This window comes from Diadema antillarum, unplaced genomic scaffold (assembly GCF_040938485.1).
Source record: "Diadema antillarum isolate AM-2024a unplaced genomic scaffold, OU_Dant_1.0 scf00000197, whole genome shotgun sequence".
Taxonomy (NCBI): domain Eukaryota; kingdom Metazoa; phylum Echinodermata; class Echinoidea; order Diadematoida; family Diadematidae; genus Diadema; species Diadema antillarum.
In genome coordinates, this window is record NW_027271086.1 from 2,834,160 (window position 1) to 2,848,236 (window position 14,077).

The following is a 14,077-nucleotide window of genomic DNA, read 5'->3' on the forward strand; positions in this document are numbered from 1 at the left end:
ATTATCATTTGAAATATTCTTTGAAGACCATAACACAGACGCCCCTAGATACGTTTGCTGAAACTGATTAAAAAGTTAAAAGTTAAATACACCTTGGTTACGGAGTTACATCTTATCTCATTTTCGAATAAATCACATTGAAAATACTTTTTGAATATCTGCTTCGACGTGCATAAGGTTTGAACTTGCTTAACAAACGAACGCAAAACAAAGATCAACATCCCGAGACCTAGAGACACCATGGGGTCCCTTATCAATTCGACTCCCACTTCCTCGATGAAGAAGAACGATTGAATAACTGTTGCAGGAATCCTGATCTGCTGTTGAGGTTGGTGTACAGGTAGGGAAAGTCCTGTAAAGATAGATATGTCAAAATTCCTTTAAATGACGTTTCATTATGGTAGAGTTATAAGAAATTCAATTCAATTCAATTCAATTCAATTCAATTCAATTCAATTCAATTTAATTCAATTCAATTTAATCGTCCAATAATAAAAAAAAAACTTACAGGGAATTCAAGGCGGGATTTTTACATAAAAGACGATGCATAAAAATACATAGAACACGAAATAGTACATGAATGAATGAATAACTGAACATGCATACAAAGTCAAACTGGAAGGAACAATTGATCGAATGAAAACGCGACGTAAAACCGACTCAATTGACTCCAGAAATCTATATTGCTATTTTTATATCGTGCATTACCGTTCCCAGTCCCAGTCCACCTTGTCAGCCTGTGATAAACTGAAACGACTCAAACAAACTCGCCCAAACGACTACGTGACAAGACTTTTTGGATTCTTTGCTGCCAATTTGTATTCAAACATTTTTTTTTTCATTTGAGTCACATCAAAGCCCAAGTTGATCCCGACGTTCATTTACATTAAATTATGCGTACAACAATTGCACCTCAAAATGATTCATCATGATGCGTTCTAAGGTATAGAGATGAAATGCACTTTCCCAAAGGGCGTAAATGACGTTCGTTAGGCATTGAGAACACGCAAAAAATAATAATGCAAATACATAACATTGATACATTGATAAAATGCAGTATTATATTTAACAAAAGTTACACATGTATTGCAGTCATGTATGTTCTGGGATTCTTTTTTTTTTTAAAGAATGAAAGTCAACCAGAGTCAGTAAAGAATGTCTTACTGTTGATGGGCACTCCAGCGCTTCTGCGGGATAGTAGGTCCGGGATTTGGAGCCAACAGGCTGAAACTGAAAAGAGGTTAAGGAGTGTATTAGGTACTATGGACACTGATGACAACATTCGTTTGATCGCGGCTTCAAGATTCAAGATTGCGATCAATAGTAAAACTCATTCATAACTATTATATGACAGCTGCGTTTACACATGCCGTAGCAATTATATTGATTTATTTTTTTGTTTATGTATGTATGTATGTATGTATGTATGTATGTATTTATTTACGTATGTATTCATTTATTTATTTATTTATTTATTTATTTATTTACTTATTTGTTTATTTATTTATTTATTTACGTTATTCATTTATTCAGTTACATTTCAAACAAAATATAGTAGCCAAATGATAAGAGCCCAGGGCCCTGTTTCATAAAGCTGTTCGTAAAGTTACGAACAACTTAATACGAGCGACTGGTGATCAGTTCTTGTGGTGAATTATTGAAATTCTAGTAAGTATAGCACATCGCATCTGATCACCAATCGCTCGTAAGTTGTTCGTAACTTTACGAACAGCTTTATGAAACAGGGCCCAGGGCCTGATTCTAATAAGTCGTGGCTGCTAGTATCGTTCTTTTCTGCAATCTTATTACTCCAAGGCGAATACGCATTGTTCGATATTCCTTCACCACTTCCGTCATTTGATTTCTATTACAAGATTCCCTCTCTTCTTTTCTTATGCATAATCATTATTAGCTGTACTGCCCTATTTTGGCAAAAGGAAGCAAGTGACAAAAATGACATTTCTCGAAAAAGATCAAAATGTGTCTGTCATTAATTTTACACTGACGTCAATGGACTATCATGATGTCTTATCTAACATATCTCTTAGTAGGATGAGTGTTTCTGCATGAAATTTGGCCTGGAAGAAGAGCTCATTATGTGAATTATGAAAACATCAATAACTCAAATTGCTTCCTTTTGCCAAAGTAGGGCAGTGTAACAGTCAATATCATTCTATCAACAAAAGCCTTGAGTCTTGGCCTAATAGGCTCCTCGAATATATTCCTCACTTAGATACAAGGATAAAAAAACGAAACAGTTAGATATCTATTCACTTCAATTATTGCTTGAAGAGTTCGAGCTACATCGATATTAAGCAAAGTGCAACTGTTCGCCAGAAAAAGTATATTTCTATGAAGCGTTATTGATTAGAATATCTGTTTATGTATGCTTTCGACATGGGATGGAATCATTTTTATAAAGAGAGTGCGCAAACGAGAGAGAGAAAAAATATCTGCATAATTACCAGGGAGTTCCAGTTGGCAGTGGCTTGGGCTGATTGGCCCTTCTGGCTGAAGTGAAAACAGTCAGGCGCAAAATAAGATCTGTCTACTCTTCCGTCCTGAATTCCACGGCGTTGCCAAGGAGACCGTAAATGATATGGAAAAAAGCCGAAAAAATATTCAATGAAGGACGAAACACGTACGGAATCCTGCTCCAGCTATTTGTGATTGAAGAGTCCATTTAACTAGAAGAACAGTCGTCACACAAAAAGCATCATATTTCGTAAGAATGAAGCCTTTATCATGGTCAGTTATTTGAAATCACTATAGTTTCGTAGCTATATATATATATATATATATATATATATATATATATATATATACATATATATATAATAGTCACATTGTAGGCACGTGTCCACTGAAGGCCTAATGGCGAGTTTCTCCATCCGCTTGTACTTATAAATGTGCATTTCGTACTCACCGGTAATAGAGGTGGGGTAGAGTTTTCGAAAAATGGTTGGTAAACTGCCGTGAAATCATCTTTGTCATCGTATTTACCACTCTGAATTGTCGTCCGAAGCAATTTCTATATTTAATAGCAATGAGAGAGAAAAAAGAGAGTTTTATGGTTCAAATTCTGACTTGTTATTAAAATTCCTTTAGCCTATTACCCATTCTTAGTTGTATGAAATCAAACATGCCTGTACCTCTTTTCAGAGGCCGCCAACAAAATCAAGCTTCCTTTTTAATAACGGAAGCTTCCGTGGTCTCCTGTATTCTTTTTGTAGAAATTTGATTTGATAAGTTATGATTTTTCAATTGTATGATTAGCGTATTGTCTCGTAGGTTAAGCACTATACGTGATTTTTAGCATTGTTTAGTGTATGATATTTTGGAACATCCTTTTGTTGTTACGATGCCACATTTATTGTTAAGAATGCAGAAATCAAATCAACGCAAAACAAATCAAATCAAATCAAACGATGTTTTCAATACTAGTCCTGTTATCATTAATAATTTTATTACTGTTGAAAAAAGAAAGAAACACAAACTAACCAGTGGGTCATTACTCTGGACGTGCATAAAATATTCAATGATGTTGAAACTTGGGAAGGGAGAGTTACCTGAAATCGGTTGGTTTTGTGGTACACTAATTTTTCTGCTGACGGACGATCAAAGTTGCAACCACAATAAAATCTACTGGCACACACGAGAGATAGAAAGAGAGAAAGAGAGAGAGAGAGAGAGAGAGAGAGAGAGAGAGAGAATAAGCAGAAGTGATAACGGAGCCAAAACGATACAAGTAAATTATTTCAAAAACGTTTGAGGCACTCAAATACACAAATCAATTATACACACAACGCAACAGTCATGACCATTTATTGCTTGGTTTATGCTTTATCATATTATGCTGTCTTCTTCTTCTTGTTCTTCTCCTCCTCCTTGTCTTTCTGACTCCTTAAATTAGTTGAGCATGCACACTCACAAAAAATAATGTCTGTGCTAGCCTCAATTTAGATGGTTACATCCAAGGATTAATGCTTGTGCTATCAACATCGTAATGTAGTTTATTTACACATAATTTTCTAGCTTCCATTTTATTTCTCCAGCATTTAACTTAAATTCAAACCCAAATAATTTGACTACCATGTCCTTTGTTGATGATAGTATTCTATTGCGCGTACAATCTGGGATATCATGCATCAATTGACTTTGTCTTACAAAAAATCTATTGGTCGATGTAAGTCTTAATGGTGGTGACTCCAGTATGCGATATTTTGATAGGTGTTTTAACCCTTGACGAGACTAACCCTGTCATGACGTCACACGTGTAGGGACCTCTGAGTTCCGAGGTTTTGCTGACAAGAGGCACGCTGAGCACGTTGAGAAATACGCGCGGAACCTGCGTTGAAACGGGAAATGGGTCAGAAGAGTTTAAGGAGATCACAACCGGATGAGTTTTACACTTTTGCATTTCAACTCCCTTAAATTGGTTATAATCAGGTACAGAGTTTCAGAATATACAGCAATTTCTTATAATGAATAAGTGTGTTTTTCAAGATTCATAATAAATCACAGTCATACAACATTTAAAGCTAATGGACTCAAGACGATCGCCATCCAGATTCGAATTCAGCGCCTTCGTGAAAGGACAACAACATTTAAACAAAATACAAACAAACAAAATGAGGTTGGGCCTAAACTTTGACTATGACTCTCAGACTATCATAATATGATTATTATTCTGCTGAAATCCACGCTCTATACTGATATTGATCTTGCTGTAGGACAGCTCTTTCAAAAAACATTGAGCTTACAACAAGGAGAGAGAGAGAGAGAGAGAGAGAGAGAGAGAGGGAGAGAGAGATTGAAAAGAGATTTTTGCAGTATTATTGAAAAATGGATTTGTATGTATTTTGAATTGTATTCGTAATGTTCTTGTTCATGTTACACCCGGAATGGGTAGATTCAAGAATGATTTGAATGGAATCAATAAAATGAAATATCAATGAAAAACAAAAAGAGTGTCCGCGATTGCGTGGGGGCATTGGTGGGGAGCTTGTGCGGCGCCTGTCATTACGGCTATCAGGGAATAAAAAAAATCCGCCCGACCATCCGGGGGTTGCATCGCTTTTATTGACTCCTAAGTGTTGTGTATGAATGATTCCCTAGTAACCTAGTCTTTTCTTGCCAACCCCTTTCTCTAAAATGTAAAGAGGACAGTGTGCTCGAGTAAACTATAGTCTTTTCTTGCTAGCCGCTTTCTCTAAAATCTAGAGACGAGACTGTCCAATAGCACAACAACGTAGCTTGAAGTGAAAAAGACTTGCGCGTGAAGACCAAACCCTTTATTGTCCGGGCCATCTGCCAACGATATAGCTACATAGTAATGAATTAATTCCCTATAGAAGCCCTAATCCCAGAGTTCCACTGATTCTGTATACAACAGATTGTGATAGCAGTTCCAATACACTTTGTTGGTAGGCCTTATCCGTTGTTGAAAAGGAACATTGGACACCAAGCTTTCTTCCAGCTCGCACCACCGTCGGAGGATTGAAGATCAAAAGAATGGAGTGGACAATAGATAGTGCAGCAGGGTTACTTGCTCTACGGATTGCGTAAGAATAACACTGCTTTATTAGTGTCGATGCTCTCTTCCCGTATTCATTCATTAGCATTTAATGGAAGGCAGGCATGGGGAAACGTGTAAGAATAAAAGATTCACGCCCCATCCTTACACTCCTACGAAAAACTCATAGAAGCAAGGTTTAAAATTGCACCTCTCCTAAATTCAGTAGCCTATACTTGATTTTCTAGATCCAATGCACACCTCACACGTTCAGATTCAGGGGCACCTTCGAAATGAGGCAAAACCAAAGAAAAGACACTGGTCTGAGGTAAAACAAGATAGACTAAAAATCGTAGTTTGGCACTCAGACTATTTTAAGACCTCTTTATTGTCAACATTATACTACCTCATCATGAAACATCTGGATGACGCTCTCCACGTCCTGGACGTATTTCTCCGCTGAATTTTCGTACGGCAATGTGCAACCACGACAAAGATCGTTGGTTCCGATGAAGATCGTGATGAATTTCCAGTCTTTCTTGAGGTTTACCGAACTGTCATCTTTCAACATGGTGATTAGCTCTCTCGCCTGCTGTGGTACTTCTCTACGAAAATGAGGTCATAGGGTGCTAATGAGTCCTCTTCCAAGAAAAAAAAAATCCCCTAAAAGACATGTAAGTGGATTCCGTGAAGGCATCAAAATAAGAACACATTGATGAAGTTTGAGGAAAAATCTTGCAAAATGTTCAAAGTATTTTTTATCAAGTTTTAGTGAAATCAAAGAGCCGTTATAGCTGGCGAAGAAGACCACCAAAGTTTAACATGTTACAATCGGGTATTACATTAAAAATAACAAAAATTATAAGGGAAATATTTCTTTACCTCTGCTTTCTGGAAGCCTTTTGGTATACATGATATCATCTGGCCTTGACAATAAAGGCGTTAAGACCACGTGGCCTGAGCAAAGATTATTGTATAATATTGCTATAGAATTACCATTGAGCAACATTCTGTAAATTTGACGTTAAAAAAAATGGTCAGTCATTGTTGTGATCAAATTTGACAAGAGGTATACAAAAAAGAGGATGCAAATAATCATGGGTAATTAGGTAGACTATTTCTACTGAAAAGAAGAACCAAGTATAATTCTATTGCCACTGTAAATGAATACGCAACAATAATATACTGACCTTGCGAAAGATCCAGTTACGGCAACATTGAACTTTTTGTTGCTGGGTTGGGTGAAGATCCTGGCCTGACCAGTGGAGAAACCGTAGATGTCTCTGTTGTACTTTTTAAAAATATCTGGAGCGGGATGAAAGGTCATTGGGAAGTGCAAACTTATGCTACCTGGTGATATCTTCCCATTGATCTTTATAGAAAATATCTGGATATCTCATGGGCCATTCGCTTTGAAGCCCAACGCCGCCATCTTCAAGCACATCGCCCATACATTTTGTGTACGGAGCTCACAACATCACGTGATCTTCGTGACAGCCTCAGTTCGAAAATGCCTAACAGATCCCAATGACAAATCCCCACAGAGTGTGCGTGGTAAGATGGCCGCGCGTATAGGCTTCACTAGTTTGTACAACGTAAAAGGGCCGATAAGATACCCAGATGCCTCATACAGAGATCAGTTAATTGTGTTTCCTCCCCTCATTTGAAACTGATGGATTATGACATTTCACACAATCATTGACATCTGCCTCTTGAACCATCTCCTGTTGTATTTGTCGCCACGAGTATTTTACTCAAAAATTTATTATATCATGAAGAAGATTAAGTTTTACCGTCATCATCGCACATAAAAATTCTTTAAAGAGGTAGGCAATATATTATGGTGCGTGGTTGAAGCAGCATATATTTCAGGTTAAATGGATATTTCAGATGATTTGCATAATTTCACATCATGTAGTTAAAAAATCGATATTGCAGTGCAGATGCCGGTCTCTGTGATATCGTTTAATTGCTATAGATGAAGTAGTATGTATTTTACTCATTAGAACATTTTACTTTGTTATTATACTAATTTGAAAAAGAAAATGCAGAAATAATATCAAATCGAAGCAAGTAAATACCCAGAACCAATGTGTTCATGCTTATGACCGATCTCACAAATTAAGTTGATAAAAATTGATGTCCATCTATTTATGCATTCATCAATTCTTAAGCATTAAACTGAATATACGGCTTGAGGACTACATAGGCATATTTTGAAATGGAATTGGACATGACTTTCACGCGTCAACCAAAGAGTCTAAGAACGACTCTTAACAAAACAATTATTATGTTTTTGCGTGTTGCTTGTATGAAGAGATGTGAAAACGTTACGATTATTTATAACATGATCAAAGAATTATTATTGCTATAAAATAAGTTACGTTGCCATATCATATGCTTTGTCAAAAGAGGAAACTCTACACACTCTTGTTCGTCAAAAAGAAGCCTGACCCCATCTTATTATACTATATTAATAATGATAGTCAGTCTTGATTGTCCTATGGTCACCATAACTTATGAATGCATTGATAGGATATAAGCCAAGTGAAGATGAAAAAAGCTCCTATTTAATTGAATCCAAATAAATTTATTTGGGCTTATGATAATACCATCCAACAGAAATGTTACACCAATACAAGGTTTAAACTAGTAAGTAATTACATATAATTGTTTACAATATTGTAAGCAACGCAGATTATAAAATAATGTTCAGAATACATCTTAGACAATGTTAGATACGTTATATATTAGGTATGATATAGTCACATGCCACTTACTTGGAAGCGTAATGACTTCTTCTAGTGTACTGTCACCTCCAATGCTGGGAAGAAAAGGGGGAGGGAGGAATTGAGAGAGAAACAGAGGTAGATAATGCCTTATCATACTAAAATTTGCAGAATTATTACAATGTGAAGCTTGAGAGCAAGATGCGCGTACAATCACAGCTAGGTTTCATTCATAGCGAGAGAAATATAAAGGCCTACTAAAGAACGTAATATTTTTGTGGTCTCATTCATAAATCAGTTGACAAATTTATTGGAAAATGTACTGTTTGCACACAGCATGACAAAATCAGTACTAATTTTTCTGTTCTACTATTAATATGATATACATAATATATGTATATATATATATATATATATATATACATATATATACATATATATATATATATATATATATATATATATATATATATATATATATAATGTATACATACAGATACACACCCACACCCACACACATACAGGTATATGAAGAGATTTACATACACAGATTAAGAGACAAACATTCCAGGAGCCTCAACATAAAAGAGAACAACGTGAGTAGTAGACTATGCCACGTTCAAGCAGCTAAGACCTACTCCCTATGTCTGTACCATGATTTACGCATTGTAGACTACAACAGCGCAGTGGCGCAGTGGCGCTCTACTTTCTGTGAGAATCAGTGCGACTTACCTTGCAGACACCCCTGGATATTCCAGGTATACTGGTTGGAAGGTAGTGGCTTTTGCGGCGTAAGCAGCCTGAAGCAAGAGAGTGATTTTTAGAATTAAATACTTTTTTGTCAGTTTCGATTCATCAATGTTTCATCATCACAGGAGCAGAAGATTGAGCAATTCGTCATGTCATAGTATAGCTGAACGTATGAAGAAATGGAAAAAGCATCAAAAAATATAATGACAATGTGCAGATAAAACGCACAAGTTTGAAAACATTCGAACCGGAGATACTAACCGTAAGTGAGTCGCCCATTGCAGCTACCACTTTGATGTCGCCAGGCCTCAAGAGATGCACTAAACATGATAGTGTCCATGACGTGTAATATCAATCACACAAAGACATTAATTAGCATAAAAAGGATATCCTTAAATTTTGCAGGTAACTTGCCATTGACTCCACAAGTACAATATTCAACTGTAACTATGAATAAATTATGTGTCATGATGAATGTGAATACGAGTATGAATAGAAGTATAGAGATACATAATTGTCCTGTGCCGGAAGAGTCGAACCGTATATTTCCATTGAATAATTAGACATAACATTACAGGAAACGGCACGGTTTTGCAGACGCCCTTCGGTTGTGAATTGTGTCACATTTCGTGCATTTGTCTTATTATACTAATGATGAGTAAGCTTGGTATTTGTGTAGGTTCTATCTGTTAGTTTGCGTGTAATGACAGGTTCCGGTCAAGAGGTGGGGTTGGGGTGGGGTAGTGCTCTTAGTCAATGGACAGCTCTCTTCGCTCCCCCATTCTTTGCTGGGGAGCATCTAGGGGCAGAACCCTTGGCAATCATAGCAATGAATTCCGTCTCGTATGTCAGTACGTCGTATAAATGTTATTAACATTGATCGTATGACGAAGCTAAATTTCCATGCTATAATATGTTTAAACAACAATTTGACAAAAACGAAATGAATGAATGAATTACTACACAACTTAACTTATTCTTGAGGTACGGAATTTTATTTGTCATTTTCTGTTTATTTTTTTCTTCTCCAATTATACTTATTACATTCTAATTACTAGCAAAAATTGGTCGCGTGGATCCGTGATTCCAGCGTCGACATAAATGTTTCGTGTATTTTAAGACATCTACCTGGCTTACCTGATGTGGGTATTGTTGGAGAAGTAGAAGGCGGACAAGAAAAGTTGAATCCCATCTGGGCAATGACATGGTGATGATAACGAGAATGACAAAATTATAAAAAAAAATTCATAGCATCTAATCGAAATGAGTAACAGCAGTCAGCTAGCACCGCCCCCCCCCCCCCCCACACACACACTCTGGTGTTCAGAGCAATCGAAAGAAGTTGCAGGTTGTCGGAATCATATAAATTCGGTAATATTAGGCAATATTCTCATCCCCTCAGATAAAAATATTAAAACCTAACCAGGATCAGATTTTTTCCCTATTATGTTTCTTGAACTCGTGGAGGTAAAGAACTGCATGAGCATTACTAACGTTTTGATACACAGAACATTAACTTTACCTCGACGTTGAGCCATGAAATAAAGATCAAAGATTTCAAGAAATTAGTAAACACAGGACCTCCTTTGGAACTGAACGTTGCTGTAAACTATGTTGATTAATATCGGTGAAGAACAACATTTCATGTTAATACTTCCAAAAACATCACATTTTGATTCTTTTTATTCTTATACTCAGAGTAAGATCAAATAGATTACTACATTCGGGAATATCCCTGACAGTTGCTTGAACGTTTTGCAGAGTAATGAGTATTCATGTACTGCTGTCGAAGTGGGATGACGTTCGTTATTCCGAAGGTTTGTTATTTCGAAGTACACACAAATTCCCTATACCTAGAGATTCATTATTCCGAAAAAAAAAGAAATAGTAAAAAGGGTTCGTGAATACGAACATTTGAAGTGCTATTTTGAAGGTTCCTTTTTTTCCCGAAGGTTAATAGTTTTGAAAATGAATTAACAATGTTCGTTATTCCAAAGGTTCGTTGATAAGAAAATGAATAAAGTTCTTTAATCCCAAAATGTGACAACTGTGTGTGCTATTGAACCTTCGGAAGTACGAACCTTATTTCATTTTCGGATCAACGAATCTGCGGAATTATGAAACTTAATTCATTTTAAGATTAACGAATCTTCTGAATAACAAACCTTATCTTATTTTTAGATCAACGAACTTTCGGAATAAGACAATGTAACCGCCGAAACGATGCCGCTGGTGATCAGTGACGTAGCGACAATAATGCTCACCTCCTTGATATCAGTTCTCGCGACGCTCTGGACATGTGTCAAGTTCATGAAGTGTTTCTCCACGCTCTTTAAGATTCCTGCGAAGACGTCGCTCACGTTATGGTGGGCTGACAAACAAGAGTGCCGAGAAAAAAGTTACAAGTTAAGTGCCTAACATATTAAGATATATACAGTATCACAGTCTTGTATAGAAGATAAAGTGGGGCTTTGACAATCTTGACTGTTCATGGAGTGATATCCAAACAGAAAGCACGGTGAATAATTGTGATTATTTTCAGCGTTTATGGATTCATGCTATTAAGTAAAAAATAGATCGAAACATCAGCCGTCTAATGCACGATTAAAGATCAGCTTATCTCTGCTTGGGCGACAAATCCTTGTGTCTAAAAAACAACCCAGTAATGTTAAAGAGAGGGGAAAATGGCAGCCAAAGAACTACAGCAAATAATGATCTCCTTTCCCTTGCATGACATAATCATTTTGATATCAGTTTTGACGAAAGACAGCTAGAGTTGTGGCGATATATAGAACATCACACTGATTATCTGACAATGAATATAAAAAGTGATTTTCACCGACAATTGAGATACAAGTTTTTGTTATTTCAGTGATGTTGTATGTTAGTTAAAAGTTAGGCAAGATGATGAAAATTAGGTAGATGTCTTCTTGCCTATAGTTGTCGAATCTAACCATGGTGCATTAGCTTCTACGTTCAGAATTAGATGCAGGAGAAATTCTGCCGCGTACTACGGCACAGCGTGTTCGTTGGTGGCATGTTAACTGTTCATACTAACTGCTCCTAAAGCAATCATCGCTTATACACACCGTCTAATGCACAGGTCTCGTATTCAATTCAACTCAACATGATAAAGACTAACACTTACTATTTTATTACTTATTCCCGTTTACACACGGTACAGTCACTTCGCCGATTAAAGTACTGTTCTCTTAGGAAGTCCTGTTCACAACAGATGTAGATAGACATACTGTATAATAAAAGTACAGTGTACTGAAAAATATGTTGTACAAATGGATGTAATATTACTAAAGAACAAAGCTTTGAAAAAGGCTCTGCATAAAGTTATATTTTGTTATAGTAAAAATAATATAATAGTATAATGAAATACTAAAAAATCAGATTTTTTCATCTCTAATTGTAAAAAAGATCTCTGCTACCAATACTCATCTATATTCCGATTTATGTCGTATATTTGAAGCCAGTCTGACTTTGTTGTCAGTCGATCACCATCTTTAATTAAAGTTCGATAGATAAATCCTCATGTCGTACACTCGTTTCCATATTCTTCGTCAAAATATTGTGTGTGTATGTGTGTGTGTGTGTGTGTTTTGAAAAGGAAACTGGTCGTTACGTAATGCGTATTGAGACATATTGTTGAATGTGTAGCCATCATATCGAGTTTTATTTGCTCCTCGTCATTCAGAATATACTGGAGCCATACGAGAGAAAACGTCCCTCAACTATCAAGATAATTCCGCGGAATCTCCATTTATAGACTATACAAAAGACAACAAATCAACAAAGACCAGATTGCAGCGGAGATGCATTTTTGTCTGTGTTCAAAGTTGACAAGAGCAGATCTCTTGCAGGCAATAACAACAACAACAACAACAACAAAAATCGGAGGAGTGCACACACGAGCAAAACATATTCCCTCTGTATAATACAGGCGGTGGTAGTGTTCATTGCAGAGTAGATATTAAGTTTTGTCTCAGGTAATGTTTCAAGCTTTAACGCAAAGGTGTAGCATGACAAGGACACAGTGGATATTTTCACTATTTGGCAATTACTCAAAGATAACACTGTGCTTTTGAACACATATTGATATTAATACAGCCTTGAGCTATAGCTGCATCACTTTCTCTTCGAGCAACAGAAAGAAAGGTACAAGGTTTTCGTGGAGCCTTAACTAGCCTTGGCAACTGACAAGAATCTGAGCTGTGAAATTTTGTCTGTTTGTTGCTGTTGTTCATTTTCCATCCGTGAAGATGGCTGGATAGCCCATATTCAGCTACACTAAGCTGGTCTTCCATGGGGTCCAGTTGGATGTGATGGGGTGGGACCACTTCACCGGGTCAGACACCCTGCTCTTTGCGATGAATGAATGAAGCGGGATCTTTTACGTGCATGAGCTGTGACTCTCTCATACACGGGACCTCCATTTTATGTCCTATCCGAGGGACAGAGTGTTTTGCCTCTTGCTAGAGGGGACGGTATGTTTACACACAACATTGCTCAGTCCAGACTCGGGTTCGAACCCGGGCCGCGTGATCGTGAGGCAGACGCGCTACCGACTGAGCCAACTCACCGTTGATTTACTTTTCTTCCAACATAATTTCATGCATAATCAAGATTCTTTTCAGTAATATCACATAAAATATCATTATACGGATTACAATATGCACGATTCGAAGAGGGAAATAAAGTTTCAATTTACTCCATTAACAAAACCTATATATTACCAAATTTCCAAATAATAACCTGAGAAATTATGCGGAAGGACTGTCACTATACTGTATATACATGTATAAGCAAATGCTTGAACACGTGACAGCCCAGGAAACCTATTTACCTGATGTTCCTATTTTACTCAGCATAAGGGGGAAATGCTACTGAACATGATTATGCATTATATTTTATATTCTGGTGCATAGATACTAACAAAAATATGGTGAATTATGATTATGATGACAACATGGTGACGATGAGAAAGAAAAATGTGCTAATGAAGATGAAAGCGGTGGTGGTAATTGAAGCAATGGGGATGAAATAGAATTGTAGTCACATAAACATTGGTTTA

The 14,077-nt window shown here is 36.7% G+C and overlaps 1 protein-coding gene across 1 annotated transcript; it reads right to left on the bottom strand.

Moving 5' to 3' along the window:
- Window positions 1-253: 253 nt before the first annotated feature.
- Window positions 254-12,033, bottom strand: LOC139723695 (phospholipase B1, membrane-associated-like). Its single transcript, XM_071634918.1, has 12 exons — window positions 12,006-12,033; window positions 11,259-11,365; window positions 10,132-10,186; window positions 9,256-9,314; window positions 8,977-9,044; window positions 8,296-8,339; window positions 6,706-6,820; window positions 5,922-6,120; window positions 4,257-4,348; window positions 2,466-2,511; window positions 1,165-1,224; window positions 254-352 (listed from the first exon to the last, which is right to left on the bottom strand). The coding sequence occupies exons 1-12, from the start codon at window positions 12,031-12,033 to the stop codon at window positions 254-256; spliced, it is 972 nt and encodes a 323-aa protein (XP_071491019.1).
- Between the last annotated feature and the right edge of the window lie 2,044 nt (window positions 12,034-14,077).